Source organism: Megalops cyprinoides, chromosome 1, assembly GCF_013368585.1.
Source record: "Megalops cyprinoides isolate fMegCyp1 chromosome 1, fMegCyp1.pri, whole genome shotgun sequence".
Lineage (NCBI taxonomy): Eukaryota > Metazoa > Chordata > Actinopteri > Elopiformes > Megalopidae > Megalops > Megalops cyprinoides.
The window spans coordinates 7,390,707-7,409,982 of record NC_050583.1 but is presented as its reverse complement, the minus strand read 5'-3'; the positions used below and the strand labels follow the sequence as shown (position 1 = coordinate 7,409,982).

The 19,276-nt window shown below is 43.1% G+C and overlaps 1 protein-coding gene across 2 annotated transcripts; it reads left to right on the top strand.

Moving 5' to 3' along the window:
• The first annotated feature begins 1,287 nt into the window (after positions 1-1,287).
• On the top strand, positions 1,288-9,911 carry LOC118775033 (cytochrome P450 2K1-like). 2 transcript variants are annotated; one of them, XM_036524720.1, is made up of 9 exons: positions 1,288-1,658; positions 2,337-2,499; positions 3,236-3,385; positions 3,609-3,769; positions 4,604-4,789; positions 4,948-5,089; positions 5,218-5,402; positions 9,038-9,179; positions 9,549-9,911. In XM_036524720.1, the coding sequence occupies exons 1-9, from the start codon at positions 1,452-1,454 to the stop codon at positions 9,734-9,736; spliced, it is 1,524 nt and encodes a 507-aa protein (XP_036380613.1). In that variant the 5' UTR covers positions 1,288-1,451; the 3' UTR covers positions 9,737-9,911. The 2 variants fall into 2 exon arrangements, with proteins under 2 accessions (XP_036380613.1, XP_036380622.1); XM_036524729.1 differs by lacking the exons at positions 9,038-9,179; positions 9,549-9,911 and adding an exon at positions 6,184-6,308.
• The last annotated feature ends 9,365 nt before the right edge of the window (positions 9,912-19,276 follow it).

Below are 19,276 nucleotides of genomic sequence, written 5' to 3'. Positions count from 1 at the left end.
AATAGACTAGGGAGAACAGAGGACATCATGTACTGTTTAGCTAATTTATAACCAGCTAAAATAACAAGTTGACTATCTTCATATTTTTTATATTCAGGCCAGTTCTGAGTGGTACCATCATTAGTGTGCCTTGGCACAACCACTTTTAAACTTTTTTGACCATCAAAAATAACAATTAGGGCTGCTAGCATATGCAAATTGGCTTAAAAGTAATTTGCAGAGAAAAGAAAAAAGGAGGACAGCATATGATGCACAATAATTTGCTGAATACTGGGTCTTACTGAGTCTTGACCTCATTTTACCTTTTGTATTTATCTTTCACCAGTGTATCCATATTGGTCTGAGAATCAAACAACCTGCTTCCTATTTTGTCACCAGCACACAACGTAATATGGTATTGCCTAAACAGCGAGGAATAGACTATGAACTGAGCAGGGTGCAAAGGTGTGTTCATGTGTCACAAGCTGTCTGTGTTGTTTTTCAGGAATAGCTGCATATAATATTCTCAGCTTGCCTGTTGGAAAGCTGTGTAAGGTTAGCCAGCTAGTTAATGTTAGCTGGGTAGCAAATTAGCTGGCTGTTTGAATAAAATCAGTTCACATACACTAGATTAACTAGCTAAACTAGTGGTTGGCTAGTTAGTTACTTCATAGGCAGCTACGTAAAAGTCAGAAATTAAAAATGAAAACCGTTAATCTAGCTGGCAAAATGGTGGCTTGCTACGATACTAGCTAACCAGCTCTCTTCCAGCAAACAAAATGAACATACATGGATGATGATGAAAACTTCACAAACGTTCGCTAGCTATTTAAAAGAATTGCACTGTGGTCTGCGCTGAGCCTGTATTGGCCATTTTGAGACCACAGACAACCAACCACTAATCCAACTCAAACCAGCTGGCTATCCAGCTACAGTTATATTTACATTTAGTCATCTAACAGGCACTCTTTTCCAGGCAACTTCCAGTGTGCATTTAACAACACATCATGACATGTGGCACATAACAAAGACATGTACTTTATTCAACATATAATTGAAACACAGTAACTCTATTATTATGAATAAATAATAAATGTGAAAATAGATACTCTCCCTGATGCTGCCGAGTGTGCATCTATGAGACTGTCTCCTGCAGATCTGCAGTAAAAGCTTTTGGCCTCTGTCATTATTGTGTAGTGTTGCATTCTGCCTAATGTTTGAACCCAATGTGATTTATTAACCGGCATTGATTTTCATAGCTGAAAGAGAAGAGGGGCGACAAGGCAAAGTTTTCTCCTACAGGGACTCAGTGGGAGGTGGCAGGGCTTCTTTTTCAGGTTCAGTGTTGAACATACATATATGGTTGGTAATTCTGTGCTGTAGAGGCTGTGGCTTTATTGAGGAACAGCATTATTGTTTTGTGTGTCTGGTGTGGTAGCAGGTCAGACGTTCTCTCCTGCCGTTGTGGACAGATGGAGACCATGGCTGTAATGGAGGGGTTTCTTCTCCAGGCCCCCGCTCCTATGACTCTTCTGGGGGCTGTGCTGGTGCTGCTGTTGCTTTATCTGCTCTCACCTTCTCCCGACTCAGCGAGGGAGCCCCCAGGCCCCCGGCCCCTGCCTCTCCTGGGGAACCTGCTTCTCCTGGATCTGAAAAACCTGCATGCATCTCTCTGTGAGGTAAGGAGGAAAGCAGGGAACTGGGCAGGTATCAGTTTAGAGTAACAGCTGTACAGATCCACTGGTATTATATAATATGGGTGTGTGGATGTAGGAATATGAGTCTGGATTTATGAAATTGTATTTGTATTTTCAATATAAACATCAGTGGATCAGTTTGCCTCTCCTTCCTTCTCTTTTTGCATATGCTATTTTCTTTCCCTCATATTTAGTTCAACACATTGCCCTGTGATGGCTTGTTTTTATGTAGAAACTACATATTAAAAAAATTTTGTTTGAAGAAATAATGCATTTTGTTTTATCTTTATATTTATTTATATTTATATTTTATATTTTATATTATATATTTATATATTCGATCCCCGCTGGGACATTGCTGCTGTACCCTTGGGCAAGGTACTTAACCCTCAATTGCCTCAGTAAATATCCAGCTGTATAAATGGATGACATTGTAAAGAACTGTAACCTATGTAAGTCGCTTTGGATAAAAGCGTCTGCTAAATGAATAAATGTAAATGTAAATATTTGTATTAAGTTACAGAATATAAGTAGTTATTGCTGCTGTTTGAGGAAAAAGAATGGGGGAAAAGGCTGGAACAGCATATTTGCAGTCAGTATGACTGTAGCGGGAGAGTGCTGTTCACATTCAACCTGGCTCTTATTTCTGTTTCTGTCCAGCTATCAGAGAAACATGGCAGCGTGTTCACTGTGCACTTTGGCCCAAAGAAAGTGGTTGTGCTGGCAGGATATAAGACCGTCAAACAAGCACTTGTCGACTACGCTGAGGAGTTTGGGGAGCGGGATGTCACCCCCATCTTCCATGATCTACTCCAGGGACACGGTATGGGACATGATGGCAGAGTGTGTGTAACTATGGCCTGTGTGACCATTCAGAGAATATTATATATACACTAACTGTCTAAAAATAAAAGACAAGACAACTTTTATTTTTTATTTTTATTATTTACCACATTTTAGAATAATAGTAAGGACATCAAAACTACAAAATAACACTAATGGAATTATGCAGTGACCAAGAAAGCATTAAACAAATAAGCACTACCTTAAAATTTAGATTCTACAAAATAGCAAAAAATATTTTTTTAAAATTACTTGTTTTTGGAAAGAAATTGATACATAGGCATCAACTTCACCATTTATGTTTGTCTAAGAAATCGAAATATCTTTGAATGCATGTTTCCCATTATCTTAATCAGGTGTGTCCAAATGTTTGACTGGTTTTGTATATACTGCATATACTGTGTGAACTAATGGCTCAGCCGTGGAATATGTTGTGTGTGAACTCTCGTACCAAGCATGGTTTGGGTTTTCTCTCTGAAGTCTACAGTAAAAAAAAAAAACGTTGTTTTCCTTGCACCAAAACTTTTGGTGCCCTGAGTCATTTCTGTACTTGGATTCGTCCTACTCGTTGTTACCCACATACAGGCAAAAAGTCTCATGATCAAATTTCATGATTTCAGTCATTATAATGAGTCCTTTACATCTCTGAACCATATTGTATGATTGACTGCTGTCATTGTCCTATGCAGAATGTCATGTTGATGGCTCTCCTACAGGTGTTCTGTTTGCCAATGGAGACTCGTGGAGAGAGATGAGACGCTTTGCCCTCTCCACCCTGCGCGACTTTGGCATGGGTAAGAGAGGGTGTGAGGAGAAGATCATCCAGGAGGTCCACCACCTGGCGGAGGTGTTCGAGAAGTTCAAGGGTGAGAGAAGGAGAACAAACACCACATGTAATATCTTCTGTCAGTTTCACTGCATTGGAATATTATTCAAACCCTCTTGAGTTCACATGGACATCATGTGAACATTTCAGAATGAAAAAACATTTAGAAGTTTATTCCTTGAAGTCGATTGGCAAACAGGATTAGCATTGGAGCTTTACTGGAAAACTCCTTTGTTGTTTTTTGTTCTGTTTGTGGTCATTAGGTGAACCTTTCAACACAGCCCAGCCAGTGAATTATGCTGTCTCCAACATCATCTCCTCCATTGTCTATGGAAGCCGCTTTGAATATGCTGACCCAGTCTTTCAAAAAATGGTCGACAGGGCCAGCGAGAACATCCGGCTTGCTGGCTCTGCAGAAATACAGGTGCTGACCTTTGAACTTTGACCTCATCACATCTACTCATACATGGACTGTGTCTCAAACTGCATTTCAGCGGCTGAGGATGTGGCTCCCTTTGCTTGAGTGTTCATGCATGTATGCTTCACATTGTCCTGACATCCTAAGAGTCAATTCAGCTGATACCACAGGGTGTACATTTATCCAGCTTATCTCTGAATTTTATGATTACGTTCAACCGCACCTGCACTGAAAAATTCCTATGTACAAGAGATTGTACTGAATTTGACCACATAAATGAAAGGTTTTTTTTTACATTCAATTACAAGACAGTGGTGACATTGGGTTCAGTGATTCTGCTACATTTTAATTAGTGAACAAAAAATATGATAAATAAGTTCACAGTTTTTTGTGTCTAAACAATATATAAAGCCAAAATTTTAAAAGTTAATGTGTAAATGATGGGTCATGTCAGTGGTAAGGCAGCAGAAATAATATGGTTGTTTGAAACCTGTTCCCAGATCAGCACTTAGCACCATCTCACTGGAGCAGGTTACGCAGTAAATGAGCTGGGTAAGCATGGTCAGACACATGGTGATTTTTTCAGCCTAAATTACCCTGAGGACCCAAAAATTATCCTAACATTTCACACTATGAAAAGCTCTACCCTAAACTTTACTCCAAGTTTCCAGGGTAAAAAGACTGGCAACCCTGATAAGTGACCTCAACCCTCAGAAAAGTAATACAGACTGTCAAGACCAGTGTTTTTTTTTCCTTTTTCTGAATTTGATTTCTACCAGCATATGCCGGGTGCTAATAAAGAGTTTTCTGATCTGTTTTGGGTTTGGGGTGGTGCTGCAGCTGTTCAACCTGTTTCCACGGCTGGGCCGCTGTCTGGGGCAGTGGTTAGGGAATCGTGCCTTGCTGCTGAAGAATTCCTACTCCAACATTGAGGAGATGAAGGGGCTGGTGAAGAGACTGCAGGAGTCGCTGAACCCTCAGCAGTGCAGGTGCTTTGTGGACTGCTTCCTCATTCGACAGCAGGAGGTACGGAGAGAGAGGTGGTGCTCTGTGCTTGTTGGAAGCATATAGTCTCTGTGATGCTCCGAGTCTGATGGAAGCCATCTTACAGTCTGTGTGGTGTTCTGTCTCTGTTGGAAGCAGTCTTACAGTCTCTGTGGTGCTCTGTGTCTGTTCCCATTCAGGAGGCAGGGCAGAAGGGCTCCCACTTTCACCAGAATAACCTGATCATGACTGTCGGCAACCTGTTTGCAGCCGGGACTGACACCACTGGAACCACACTGCGCTGGGGGCTGCTTCTCATGGCCAAGTACCCCCACATACAGGGTACCCTCACACACGCACGCACACACTTACACACACACACACACACACACGCACTCTCACACACACATACACACACACACACACACACACACACACAGAAGGGCAGCATTGTCTCACTCCCCTCACAGACCGCGTCCAGGAAGAGATGAGCCAGGTCATCGGGGACAGGCAGCCACGAACCGAGGACCGGAGGAGCCTGCACTTCACCAACGCCGTGATCCACGAAATCCAGAGACTGGCCAACATCTCCCCCTTGAGTCTCCCCCACATCACCAGCAGTGATGTCACCTTTCAGGGATTCCTCATTAAGAAGGTCAGTCAGCACTCTCTCCTCTCCTGTCTTTCTCCTTTGTCCCTCTTGCCTGTCTCTCTCTTTCTCTCTCTCTCTCCTCTGTCTCTCTCTCCTCTGTCTCTCTCTCTCTGTCTCTCTCTCTCTCTCTCCTCTCTCTCTATCTCTCTCTCCTCTCTCTCTATCTCTCTCTCCTCTGTCTCTCTCTCTCTCCTCTCTCACTCTCTCTCTCTTTCTCTCTCCCTCTCTCTCTCTCTCTCTCCTCTGTCTCTCTCTCTCTCTCCTCTCACTCTCTCTCTCTCTCTCTCTCTCTCTCTCCTCTCTCTCTCTCTCTCTCTCTCTCTCTCTCTGTCCTCTGTATCTCTCTCTCTGGCTCTCTCTCTCCTCTCTCTCTCTCTCTCCTCTGTATCTCTCTCTCTGTCTCTCTCTGTCTCTCTCTCTCTCTCTCTCTCTCTCTCTCTCTCTCTCTCTCTATCAAATTCAAATTCAAATTCAAATTCAAATTCAAATGAGCTTTATTGGCATGACAAAAACTCCATTTGTATTGCCAAAGCATTTCTACATACATTAAAACAAACAAACAACAAATACAGAAGTGTGTGTGTGTGTGTGGTGTGTGTGTGTGTGTGTGGTGTGAATGCGTGTGTTTGTGTGTGTGTGTGTGTGTGTGTGTGTGTGTGTGGTGTGTGTGTGTGTGTGGTGTGTGAATGCGTGTGTGTGTGTGTGTGTGTGTGTGTGTGTGTGTGGTGTGTGTGTGTGTGTGTGTGTGTGTGTGTGTGTGTGTGTGTGTGTTTATTTCTTGAAGTGTTTTACCGATGGAGTGACTCTCTTTCTCTGTGGCAGGCATCCACATACCTAGCTGCAACTCTGGCACTATCTTGTTCCTCTCCTAGTAATGTTCTTAGAACCTTACTGTCCTCAAACTTTTCAAAGTCTGGGTAGATTGTTTTGAATTCAGGAAAGAATTTCTTCCGGATAGCTTTGAATTTGCAGCATTCACTCAAGAAGTGGAGCTCTGTTTCTATCATGCCCTGGCTGCAATGGCTACATAGTCTCTCTTCTGTGGGCAGCCAGGTTTGCCTGTGTCTGCCTCTTTCAATAGCCAGGTTATGGTTGCTTAGTCTGTACCTGGTCAAGGTTTTCCTTTGTTTTGTATTAGACACTGTGGACAGGTAGTCTGCTACAGTGTATTCTCTGTTTAGGGCCAAATAGCATTGAAGTTTACTTTGACTTTTTGTTGTTTCAATCCAATATGTCAGATAGTTTTCTTTTTGTGTTTTTATAATTTGGTTAGGCCGAATTGTTTGTGCGAGGGTGGCATAGTCCTGAGGCTGATTGTTAGTTGTATTAGTCTGGTTATTCTTGTTTGTCGTATTAGTTTGTGTGAGCCTCAAGACTAGCTGGCAGAGGGGACTTATTTTTGTGCTCATCTCTTGGCTTTTCAGAGCTTTAAAACAATAAGCGTTGGGGTCACTTGATTTGAGATGTTTCCAGAATTTGATGGCTCGTTTCTCAATTTTAATTGATAGGGGATAGTGGCCTAATTCAGCCCTGCATGCATTGTTAGGTGTGCTCCTCTGTACTTTGAGGATACACTTACAAAACTCTGCATGCAGGGTTTCAACTGGGTGTTTGTCCCATTTTTCAAACCCATTGTACATGAGTGGACCCCACACTTCACTGCCGTATAATGCAATTGGCTCTATGACTGATTGGAAAATTTTGAGCCAGATTCTAATTGGTATGTCAAATTGGATAGATTTTTTAATGGCATAGAAAGCCCTTCTTGCTTTCTCTTTCAAGTCATTCACGGCCAGGTTAAAGTTACCGGTTGTAGTAATCTTCAGCCCAAGGTATGTGTAATTTTTTGCATGTTCGATTGTATTTGAACCGAGGGTGAATTTTTTTCCCTGACATCTGGATTTTTTCTGAAATGTTAGTATTTTTGTTTTTTGGGGGTTAATAGTCAGGGCCCAGGTCTGACAGAATTTGTGCAAGAGATTTAGGTTCTGCTGTAGACCCTCTTCTGTTGGAGACAGCAGGACCAAGTCGTCTGCAAAAAGAAGGAATTTAATTTCAGAGTCATTTAATGAGAGACCAGGTACTGCTGACTGCTCGAGTCTTTTTGCCAATTCATTAATATAAATATTGAAGAGGGTCGGTGATAGTGGGCAGCCCTGTCTCACACCCCGTTCTTGAGTGAAGAATTCTGTTTGTTTGTTTACAATTTTAATTGCACATTTGTTTTTTGAGTACATTGATTTTATTATGTTATATGTTTTTCCCCCTACACCAGTTTCAATAGGTTTAAAGAATAATCCATCATGCCAAATTGAATCAAAGGCCTTTTGAAAATCTACAAAGCAGGCGAATATTTTGGCTTTATTTTGGTTTACATATTTGTCAATTAGGGTGTGTAGGGTGAAAATGTGATCTGATGTTCTGCATTTAGGTAAAAAACCAATTTGACTTCTACTCAAGGCATTGTGTTCGATAAGGAAGTTTATAATTCTGTTGTTCAAAATGCTACAAAACAACTTCCTCAGGTTACTGCTCACACAGATGCCTCGGTAGTTGTTGGGGTCGAATCTGTCTCCGCTTTTGAAAAGGGGTGTAATGAGTCCTTTGTTCCAGACATCAGGGAAGTATCCGACACTCAGAATCAAGTTGAACAGTTTTAGAATAGCCACACGGAGATTGTGGCTTGCGTTTTTGAGCATTTCATTGAGAATGCCATCAGGCCCGCTTGCCTTTTTTGGTTGCAGGTCTTGGATTTTTTCTAATAATTCTTTTTCTGTTATTAGGTCATCTAAAGGGTTTTGATATTCCTTAATTGTCTTTTCCATATTGATCATTTTTTCGTATATTTGCATTTGTTCTGAGTTCATGTTATATTTACCATACAAGTTTTCAAAGTGGCCTTTCCATATATCTCCATTTTGTATGGCAAGTTCCTCATGTTGCTTTTTATTCAGTGTATTCCAATTATTCCAGAAGTTGTTTGAGTTTATAGATTCTTCAATTGTTTTTAATTGATTTTGAGTGAACTGTTCTCTCTTCCTTCTGAGTGTGCTTTTATATTTTTTAAGCTCATTGTAATAAGTAAGGCATAAATCAGGGTCGTTGGGTTGTCTGTGCTTTTGGTTTGATAGTAGCCTAAGGTTATTTCTCATAATTTTGCAATCCCTATCAAACCATTTTTCCTTTTCTTGGCTATTCTTATGAGTTCTTTTTGTTGTTTTAAGATTAGAAATTGATGCCAAGTAATGGAAAATGTTACTTAGGTTTCTGACAGCATGATTTACGCCTTCTTTACTATGGGGGTAAGTATTAATTAAAAAGTTTTCTATCAGTGAACTGACTTGGGGTTGGCAGATTGCTCTCAGGTAGTTTTCTTTGCTGTTTTCGGCCCATCTGTATTTTTCTCTGATGTTATAGAGCTTGCTGGGCCTTGTGAGTGTGTTAGTGAGAGTTAGCGTTAGTGTGTGCGTGTGTGTGTGTGTGTGTGTGCACATTTGTGTGTGTGCATGTTGCAGCTGCTTTCCCTCTGACTTTGCTCTTTGCACTGTCAATTCTGTTGGTGTGTGTTTCTCTGTGTTTGTGTATGTGTGTGTGTTTGTGTGTGTGCATGCGCATGTATGCATGTGTGTGTGTTGCAGGGAACCACAGTGATCCCACTCTTGGCTTCAGTGATGCAGGATGAGAGTGAATGGAAAAACCCCTACAGCTTTAACCCTGATCACTTCCTGGATGAAGAGGGCCACTTCATCAAGAGAGACGCCTTCCTGCCCTTCTCTGCAGGTAAAGCCATTGACATTGTTTTTAGTTTAGCACTTTTTGTCAAGAATGTGGTCCTTGCCTGTGGCTAGTGATACATGCAGTGAGATCCTGAAAAAAGGTTTATCGATACCCTCCCATAGAGCTGTAGAAAAGCACTGCCATAATCTTTCCCTCATCTATGGTTATAGAATGGCAGTGGAATTCTCTCTCTCTCTCTCTTTCTCTCTCTCTCTTTCTCTCTCTGTAGCAAGGCATTGGGTTAAACTCTGTCCCATGTAGTTGCAGAGAGAAAGAGCAATTTCTGTCCCTAACAGTTGTAGAAAGGAACCACAATAACCCCTCTGCCCTATAGTTGTGGAGGCACAGGGATAACCTCTCTCCCTCTTGCAGGGCGGAGGGCGTGTCTGGGAGAGAGTCTGGCCAGAATGGAGCTCTTCCTCTTCTTCACCTCCCTGCTGCAGAGGTTCCGCTTCTCTGTTCCCCCTGGGGTGTCTGAGACAGAGCTGGACCTTACCCCAATCGTTGGGGTAACCCTCAACCCCTCCCCCCATCGACTCTGTGCCATAAGCCGGGTGTGAACGCCACTCCTGCGTGTTGTGTGCAAACACCGCAACAATGCCTGACATGTTCTGCATATACCTGCATCTTTCAGTGTCTGTTTTCAAAGTCATCAGAGATTACTTATGCATGCTTTGATACATTAATTCATAGGTTTCTGCACTAGCTTGCATCAAGATGCACCTGTTTTACCTGGCACAGTTACAGTTAAAAGTTTTTTTTTTTTTAACTTTTTTTTTTTATCTAAATCTTGAACCAGTTCTGAACTCTGACAAAACATATATTCTATTTTCCAGTGCAAAATCTCATTATCAAATTGTCTCCTTTAAACTGGACAACCAACATATATATATATATATATATATATATATCTTGGCATTTGGACTGATGATAACTTGAAATACATTAAGCATATTGAGTTCCTGGTAGAGAACCTACAAATTGTAAAAAAATAAAGCCTGTTTTATCATTTCATCATTTCAACTATCATTTAAACATCATTTAAAACCAGGAAAAATGCCCACCTGTGTGAGAATACTCTGAACTCTGTCCGACGGTGAAAGTGAGAGAAACCCTTAATGTTAAACCCTGACTGACACACTATTGCTGGCTCTCAGATGAGGTCACTTCCTGTCCGGCCCCCTGCCACACTTTTACTCTCTCCAGCCTCTCACACAACATTAGCCTTTATTTCTCTACTAACCAGCAGGTCTGTAGGTGTGTAAAATCAATGTTTTCAGCTGCTGCTAGCTAGGTTGCTACACCAGAGAGGAGCAATATGGTAGTTGATGAACGTAGGGAAACTCGCTCACGTTATAGGCCTAGATAACTTTACCTGTAGAAAATAGCTGTGTGGGAAGCCAATAACTTAATGTTAACTAGTCGTCTGGAGTCTACGAAAAAGGATAAATGACAAAAGCGAACGGATTTTATGCCACATGTCAGTAGCGTCGTTAGGTCCGATCATTCGGGAATATAGCCCCGAATATTTTCGCCCTGAAAAGGGAGGTGTTTATAGCAAAACAACAGACACTGTGTAACAGAGCGGAACTTGACTTGCAGCGTCCGAAGGTGTGATAATATTTATTTATTATAAAGGTACATATAACCTCCCCAACCTACCGATGCCAATCTCCCTTCAAAAAAAAAAAAAAAAGACAAGCCCCAGGCAAACTTGGCTTATAGCCCCTCATCTTTTCAATAGCTAGAAATGCCCCTGGTGTGGATTGTCTGTGTAGATTGTTTTTCATAGATGATCTGGCGACTTGGGTAACGTCAGACAAACATACAAAACTTATGGGTCCGTCTATGACAATTATTCATAATAAAGTTTGCCGTGCAAATTACGGGAGTTTCACAAGAGAAACAAAAAGCGGGAGATGGCCTTGAAATACGGGAGAAACCCGTGAAAAACGGGTTGGCAGGTATGCCCCTACCTAGTGCTCCAGTGTTATGCTGAAGTCTTACACAGACTCAAATATGCAATATGCAATATTTCATGGATGCAAGCCAGGGCAATCAACTAAGCTATACACTCTTTGCACATCGGAAAGGGTAAGTTCTGCTGTTTATTTTGATATGTGGCACGTTGTGAAGCGATAGGGACTTTGTGACTTCAACTGAGAAGCAGGAGTGTGAAAATGGGAGAAGAAATTAGTAAAGATATTACTTTGCAGAAGTTTGAACTGTTTTCATAACGTGATTACTTCAGTATGTACAAATATGTGACTAGCATCATTACAAAGCCCCAGCTCCGCTCTTTTTTGAGTTCATGATTCAAACAAGAGTAATGGGTGTGGAGATGGTCTCGGACCCCTCCGAGACCCCCCGTATTTCGCACCCTGCTGCTATCCCCACTTGTATCATTCTCTCAGCCTCTTCTCTCTTTCTCTCCACATCTTCTCTGATGATTCTGTCAATCTCCTCCCTCTTTCTTTCCCCCTCCTCTTATATCTTTCTCTCAGACTCTTCTCTCGTTCTCTTCTCCTCTCATATCTTTCTCTCAGCCACCTTCCTCTTTTTCTCTTCTGTTTCTTGTATCTTTCTTTTAAACTCCTCCCTCTTTCTCTCTTCTTCTTCTCTGATCATTCTCTCTGACTCCTCCCTCTTTCTCTCTTCTTCTTCTCTAATCATCTCTCTGACTCCTCCCTCTTTCTCTCTTCTTCTTCTCTGATCATTCTCTCTGACTCCTCCCTCTTTCTCTCTTCCTCTTCTCTAATCATTCTCTCTGACTCCTCCCTCTTTCTCTCTTCTTCTCTAATCATTCTCTCTGACTCCTTCCTCTTTCTCTCTTCTTCTTCTCTAATCATTCTCTCTAACTCCTCCCTCTTTCTCTCCTCCATTTTTCTTATATTTATCTCAAACTCCTCCCTTTTTCTCTCCTCCTCCTCTCGTATTATTCTCTCTGACTCCTCCCTCTTTCTCTCTTCCTCTGCTCTTACGTTTCTCTGAATCTCCTGGATTATCACACGCATATAATGCTACCCTCTGCTCTTAAACAATAAGGTCTCTGTGTCATCCATAAGTTGTGTACTTTAGTCCAGTTTCTTGACCACTGCACCCTACTGCGGGCCACCTGCCCCTGCCCCTAAAGACAGACGCAGAGCACGCCGTCTGCAGATTGAAAGCCAAAAGCTCACTTACTCTTTTTCAGGACAATCGCAGATTGCGAAAGAGGAGCCACAAAGCCTCTCTCAGTTTTAGGAGATTTCAACAGGAGGGGGGGTCAGGAAAGCTACCAAGGGGCAGGGCCAGGCCAAGTGTGCGCAGTGACACGTTTTATAATTAAAAAGTCATGAGAAAATGGAAATGTGATGAGTGGTTCTGCATGTCTGGAACTGAAAATGGAATCTGACCGGACTGACCCAAGCCTGAGCTGAACTGGGCATGGACTAACTGAACTCTAGTTCTGTTCTTATTGATTTGTACGTTTCAGCTGTGGTTTTCAGCTCGGTTTTGACTGTGGTTTGTTTGCAGCAATGGGTACAGTCTGCAGCATGTGTCTTTACTGTGACGTCGGTACTGTTACGTATATCTCCACACACAGACTCATGTTCTCATAAGAACATAAGAACATATGATGACGAGAACAGGCCATTCGGCCCAACTAAGCTCTCCATTTCTTAATTAAAGAGTATCCAGAACTGCATCAAGTCTAGACTTGAACACAGCAAGGGTCTCTGCCTCAACTGCATGACCTGGCAACCTATTCCATGTATTGATCACTCTTTGTGTAAAATAATATTTCCTTATATCAGTGCGGAACTTACTCTTAACTAGTTTCCATTTCCATGTCCTCTTGTTTTACAGACTGAACTCACCCTAAAAAATCTATTATAGTTAACCTTATTGAGTCCTTTTTTAAATTTAAAAACCTCAATTAAATTACCCCTAAGCCTCCTCTTGCTTAGTCTAAATAGGTTAAGTAACTTGAGTCTTTCCTCATAGCTTTTATATTTCATGCCAGGAACTAATTTAATCCTTCTTTGAACCTTTTCAAGAACTTCGATATCTTTTTTATAGTGCGGTGCCCAGAACTGCACACAGTATTCCAAGTGAGGTCTGACTAAGGCACTATATAATTTCATTCCAAGTGAGGTCTGACTAAGGCACTATATAATTTCAATATAACCTCCTTAGATTTATACTCAATACTTTTGGCTGTATATCCCAGCATCCTGTTGGCCTTTTTTTACTGCTACAGCACACTGCCTAGATCCTGTTAAGCTTGGGTCAACTATTACTCGAGACTATTAGTCTTTTTCAAATTGAGCACATTCTAGTTTTTTTTCCACCCATGAAGTAATCTTGTCTAAGGTTCTTATTTCCCACATGCAAGACTTTACATTTATCAACATTAAATGTCATTTGCTAGGTATCTGCCCACTTTTGGATGCTGTTTAGGTCTTCCTGTTTTACCTTAGTTGATTCTATACTGTTCGCTAGACCCCCTAGTCTTGTGTCATCTGCAAATTTTACTAGTTTACTTCTAACCTCTGCATCAGGATCATTTATGTATATAAGAAATAGCAAAGGCCCCAACACCGATCCCTGTGGGACTCCACTTCATACAGGACCCTGCTCTGATACAATTCCTCCCACAGTTACAGTCTGCTTTCTATTAGACAGCCAACTTCGAACCCACTCAGTGATAGCTCCTGTAATTCCTGCAGATTTCATTTTCAATATGAGCCTCTCGTGCGGAACTTTGTCAAATGCCTTTTGAAAGTCCAAATAGATAATATCATAAGCTTGGTTTGAGTCCAAACATGCTGTTGCTTCCTCTCTGTTTGTCTCGGTTTCATACACAAACACACAGGCAAGCATGCAGACACACACCATGCGCGCAGCCACATCAACACAAATGCATATACGGACACACACCTCATACACACCACATATATGCAGACAGGCACACACACACACACATACACATAAACTAGCACACACACATAAACACATAAAGGTATGCACACACATATCATGCAGATACAGGCATGCACAAACACACACACACACACACACACAAATACAAGCACACAGAAACACATACAGGCAAGCACAAACACACACACACAAATACATAAAGGTATGCACACACATATCATGCAGATACAGGCATGCACAAACACACACACACAGAAATACAGGCACACAGAAGCACATACAGGTATGCACAAACACACACACACACACACACACACACACACACACACAAATACGGGCATGCACACAAACACAACCACAGACATACAGGCACACACACAATGTATGCAGTCATATGCAGTCGCACACACACATACGCATACACACATACACACACACACACATACGGGCATGCACACAAACACAACCACACACATACAGGCACACACACACACACACTCACACACACACTCACACACACTCACACACACACACACACACACACACACACTCAGAATCAGCTCCCCATCACGCCGCAGCACAGATTTACACATACACACACACACACACACACATACACACACACACACACACACACATACACACATACACACACACACACACACACACACACACACTCAGAATCAGCTCCCCATCACGCCGCAGCACAGATTTATTGGAGCTTTTACAGCGAGTGCACAGCACCCCACATCCATCACCACAGCCTCACACAAAGCAGATCCGCAATTGGGCCGGTGAGACGGCGCGGCCAGGCGGGCCTGCACTCTGTCTCTGACCCTGTCTCCCGTTCTCCATTGCACCGGCAGGATTTAATGCAGGCCACCCACACTCTCGCACACACAGAGGATGAGCCGCTATCTACCGCTCCGCTGCCCAAACGCAATCATGCTTCTGTCTGAGCCCGGCTGATGTAAGCAATACCAAGTGGGGTGGTGTATGCATGCCTGCAAGTGGGTGTGTGCATGTGTGTGTGTGTGTGTGTGTTTGTATGTGCATGTATGTGTGCATGTACATGTGTGTGTTGTGCTTGCAGTGGCCTGGTAAAGATTGTCTTTCGTGTGATGTCAGATTCAGTAGTATAACATGTACTGCTCCTCCTCTGTATTTGGAATGCTGTGTGCAGCGTAACAGCACCACCTATGGTTCACTTCAAAGGTAAACAAACTGAAAATAATGCCAAACTTGAGGTCCAGTGTAGATTAATATTTATTCTTTGGGTCTTGGGGGGCTATAGACTGCCATGTACCCAAATTCACAAGAAAGCAACAGGATTACTGTTGTAAATGCATATAGAGAAATGTCTATCTGATTATGAGGAGTAACTACTAGGTTAGAATGGTTACAAGGGCCAGAATACACTAGGTGAATATAGCTGTGAGTAACTAGCTAAAAGACGAGGTGTAGAATGTAATGAGAGGTGGCTGTAGGCAGACAGCAGCTAAACCCAATACAGAGTGTAGTGCAGCTTATGTTCTTCTCATATTACATTTAAGCTCAAATGTCACCTGTCTCTGCTCACTATATTGTATATTTTCTTTTAATATAAGATAATATAATATAGTATCCTCCCTCCCCCTCCCTCCTCTCTGCCAATGATTTCAGGGTTTACTTCGAGGAAAAGGTGACCAGCATCCGGGACTCCTTCTCTCCCTCAACAACACTCTTGACCACCACGGGCAACTGCATCAACCAGCTGTCTTCCTTCATGCCACTCAAAGACTTGGAAGTGCTCCAACTCATCACAGACCACCATGCCACAACCTGCCCTCTGGACCCCATCCCCTCTACCCTGCTCCAATGCATATCTGGTGAGATCGCCCCATTTCTTTCCTCATTTATCAACTCCTCACTAACCTCTGGCACTGTCCCCACAGACTTCAAGAAAGCTCTGGTCACACCACTCCTCAAGAAACCATCCACCGACCCATCCGACGTTACAAACTACCGACCGGTATCTCTTCTCTCATTTCTATCTAAAACCTTGGAACGTGCAGTACTTAACCAACTCTCCCCTTTTCTTCTCATGAACAACCTCTTGGACCCCCATCAGTCAGGTTTCAGAGTTGGACACTCAACAGAAACTGCACTCCTGGCTGTGACAGAGGCTCTCCACACTGCTAGAGCCTCCGGCTTTTCATCTGTCCTCATCCTCCTCGACCTCTCTGCTGCTTTCGACACAGTCAACCACCAGACACTATTATCAAAGCTGTCAGAGATGGGCATCTCTGGAACTGCCCTCTCCTGGTTCACATCCTACCTGACTGGTAGATCCTCCCAGATCTACTGGAAAGGCTCCACCTCTGCACCCACCCCCCTCACTACAGGAGTTCCACAGGGTTCAGTACTGGGACCCCTACTCTTCTCAATTTATATTAACTCTCTTGGCTCAGTTATCAAATCACATGGCTTCTCCTATCACTGCTGTGCTGACGACATCCAACTCTTTTTCTCTTTCCCTCCCTCTACCCCCCAGGTCAACGAAAGAATCTCTGCATGCCTGGCTGACATCTCCAAATGGATGACATCCCACCACCTGAAGCTGAACCTCAGTAAAACGGAACTGCTCTTCATCCCAGCCGGCCCTTCCCCCCTGCATGACCTCTCCATCACCGTCGATGGCACCACAATACCATCCTCTCAGTCAGCAAAGAGCTTGGGCATCATCCTCGACAGTAACCTGGACTTCAAGGAGTACATTGCTCGCACGTCACGGGCCTGCTGATTCCTCCTCCACAACATCAGGAGGATTCGTCCGTTCCTGACAACATACGCGACACAGCTCCTTATCCAGGCCACAGTTCTCCCTCGACTGGACTACTGCAACGCTCTCCTCGCAGGCCTCCCAGCATGCACCACCCAGCCTCTCCAGCTCATCCAGAATGCAGCTGCCCGACTGATCTTCAACCTCCCCAAATTCTCCCATGTTACTCCCCTGCTGAAATCCCTCCACTGGCTTCCTGTCGCTGCCAGGATCAGATTCAAGACCCTGACCCTTGCCTTCTCTGCAATCAACAGGACAGCCCCTGCATACCTCCAAGAACTCATCCAGCCCTACACGCCAGCCCGACCCCTGCGCTCAGCAGCAACTGGACGCTTTGCTCCCTGCATGGTCAAGGCAGGAGGTGCTCATTCTGCCAAACATTGGCGTTTCACCTACATCGCTCCCCAGTGGTGGAACGAACTCCCGGTCTCGCTACGGACAGCTTCTTCACCCCAGTCCTTCAGACGGGGCCTGAAGACGCACCTCTTCAGACTCTACCTGGACTGACCCAGCACACAATTGCTGCCCCCCCCGCCCATCAGTGCTGTCGTAAATTGCTGTGCTTTTTAAATTGTGCTTTTAAATTGTCTCTTGTTGCCGCCTTTACCCTGACACTCATTGCGCCGTTTGAAGTTGTCGAAGTCCGCCGTTTGAAAGTGTATCGTATTAGTTGCCCTATAGGCTGTAATTGTACAAATCTAATAGTACTGTGTCCTCAAACAGACGCTGCTCTCAGCTGAGAACTGTCTCATTGTGGAACTGTACACATCCTGTCCCCGTACTGTCGCTATACTTGCTGTATGCACTTTTGTAAGTCGCTTTGGATAAAAGCGTCTGCTAAATAAATAAATGTAAATGTAGTATAATATAATATAATATAATATAATATAATATAATATAATATAATATAATATAATATAATATAATAACATTAATAATAATATTAGAATATTAGTTTCTTGTGTGTGCTAAAACCATGTATGAGAGAAGTGGAGAAGAGGCTAAACTGGGTTGAGGGTCCCTCCAGGGGAGGGAGGGACATGCATCCTGAAGACGTGCATAAAGCATAAAATCAAGTGGAGAGAGCTTCTGTTGCTGCCAGCAACTGAATTGCTTTGCAACTTCTCCTTCCAGAAAGAGGAAGATGCAGGCCCATTTCAAGAAGTGATTTCAAAGAGAAAGTTCCTTCTGGAGAGAGTGAGTAATATTAGATTGACTGGTGGCTAAATGCCAAACCAAATGCTACTTTTGGACCTGAATGCTATTATTATGGCAAAAAAAAATCTCAATTCTGGGAGCTCTAACAAAAAAAGAAAAGGAAACCCCTTCTATGAAAACTCTAGGCTAGATGTTTATTGCTGCCTAAACCTGTTTAAAACTATGATCCAGGTAGGATTTATGGGTTTGTGGTTCTTGAGGAATAATTTTGTTTCAGAGGGTCCAGTGTCAGTTAGCGGTGCCGAGAATGACTAGTTTTCTGTTTTGATTTTCTGAGATGCAAGAGCCTCTCATCATTTGCTTGTAGCCGGCCCTGGTGTTTTTCCTGAAGGTAGCTCAGTAAGAATGTGAGACCCAGTATGGGGAGCTGGTGGGCATTTTGTATCTGCCTCTACACTACATAAACCAGAGGTCAAAAATACTGAAAGGTCAAGCAACCGTGAATATGTTGCCCATACAGTAAGATACACTGGTGAATGACCTGATTGGGGATGAGATATGTGTAACTCATATGTGTGTGTGAAAGCTCTTTTAATGTGGCCTAATATTAAAAGAGCTTGTGTTATGGGACTATCCCTATCTGTGTCGTGTGGCTAAAACAGGAAAATAAAGGGGTTGTGGACACTGGTGTGTGGTTTGCCAAGCCAATGGCTTTTTTTAAATCGCATTACAGGTCACAAAGCCTACTGCAGCTGATTGGAGGAAGGCTACACTCTGCTGATGTCATCTAAGGACCTGCATGCACCTGATAAATAGTAAGGTGCCAGAGAGCAGTGAAAAACCCTGGCCCATCTACTCCCCCTTATCAAAGTCAATTTGTTCCACCGCTGTGGGCTCCCACTCATTGTCGGCAAATGACACGGCTGGGATCGAACCTGTGCTGTGAGCGCGTTAACCATTGTGCTACGTGACCCAATCCACACCAGGTGGTAAAGTGAGCCAATATTATGCAAGCCAGGGTAAACCGCTTCAACTGCTGATGAGACACGTGTTACTCCTAAAGCATTTGGGGGACAGTGTGATCGTGAAGGGGAGAGGGGAGGAGACAGAGAGCATGCCGTCCAGCCAATGGAAGTGTGACCAGACACAGAAAACCGCAATAAAGATGTACTTTTTTAACATGCTGACAACTGGG

Coding starts and splice junctions, on each gene's coding strand:
- LOC118775033 (XM_036524720.1), top strand. CDS start 1,452: ATGGAGACCATGGCTGTAATGGAGGGGTTTCTTCTCCAGGCCCCCGCT. Junction 1,659..2,336: donor TGCATGCATCTCTCTGTGAG/GTAAGGAGGAAA, acceptor GTTTCTGTCCAG/CTATCAGAGAAACATGGCAG. Junction 5,403..9,037: donor AGGGATTCCTCATTAAGAAG/GTCAGTCAGCAC, acceptor TGTGTGTTGCAG/GGAACCACAGTGATCCCACT.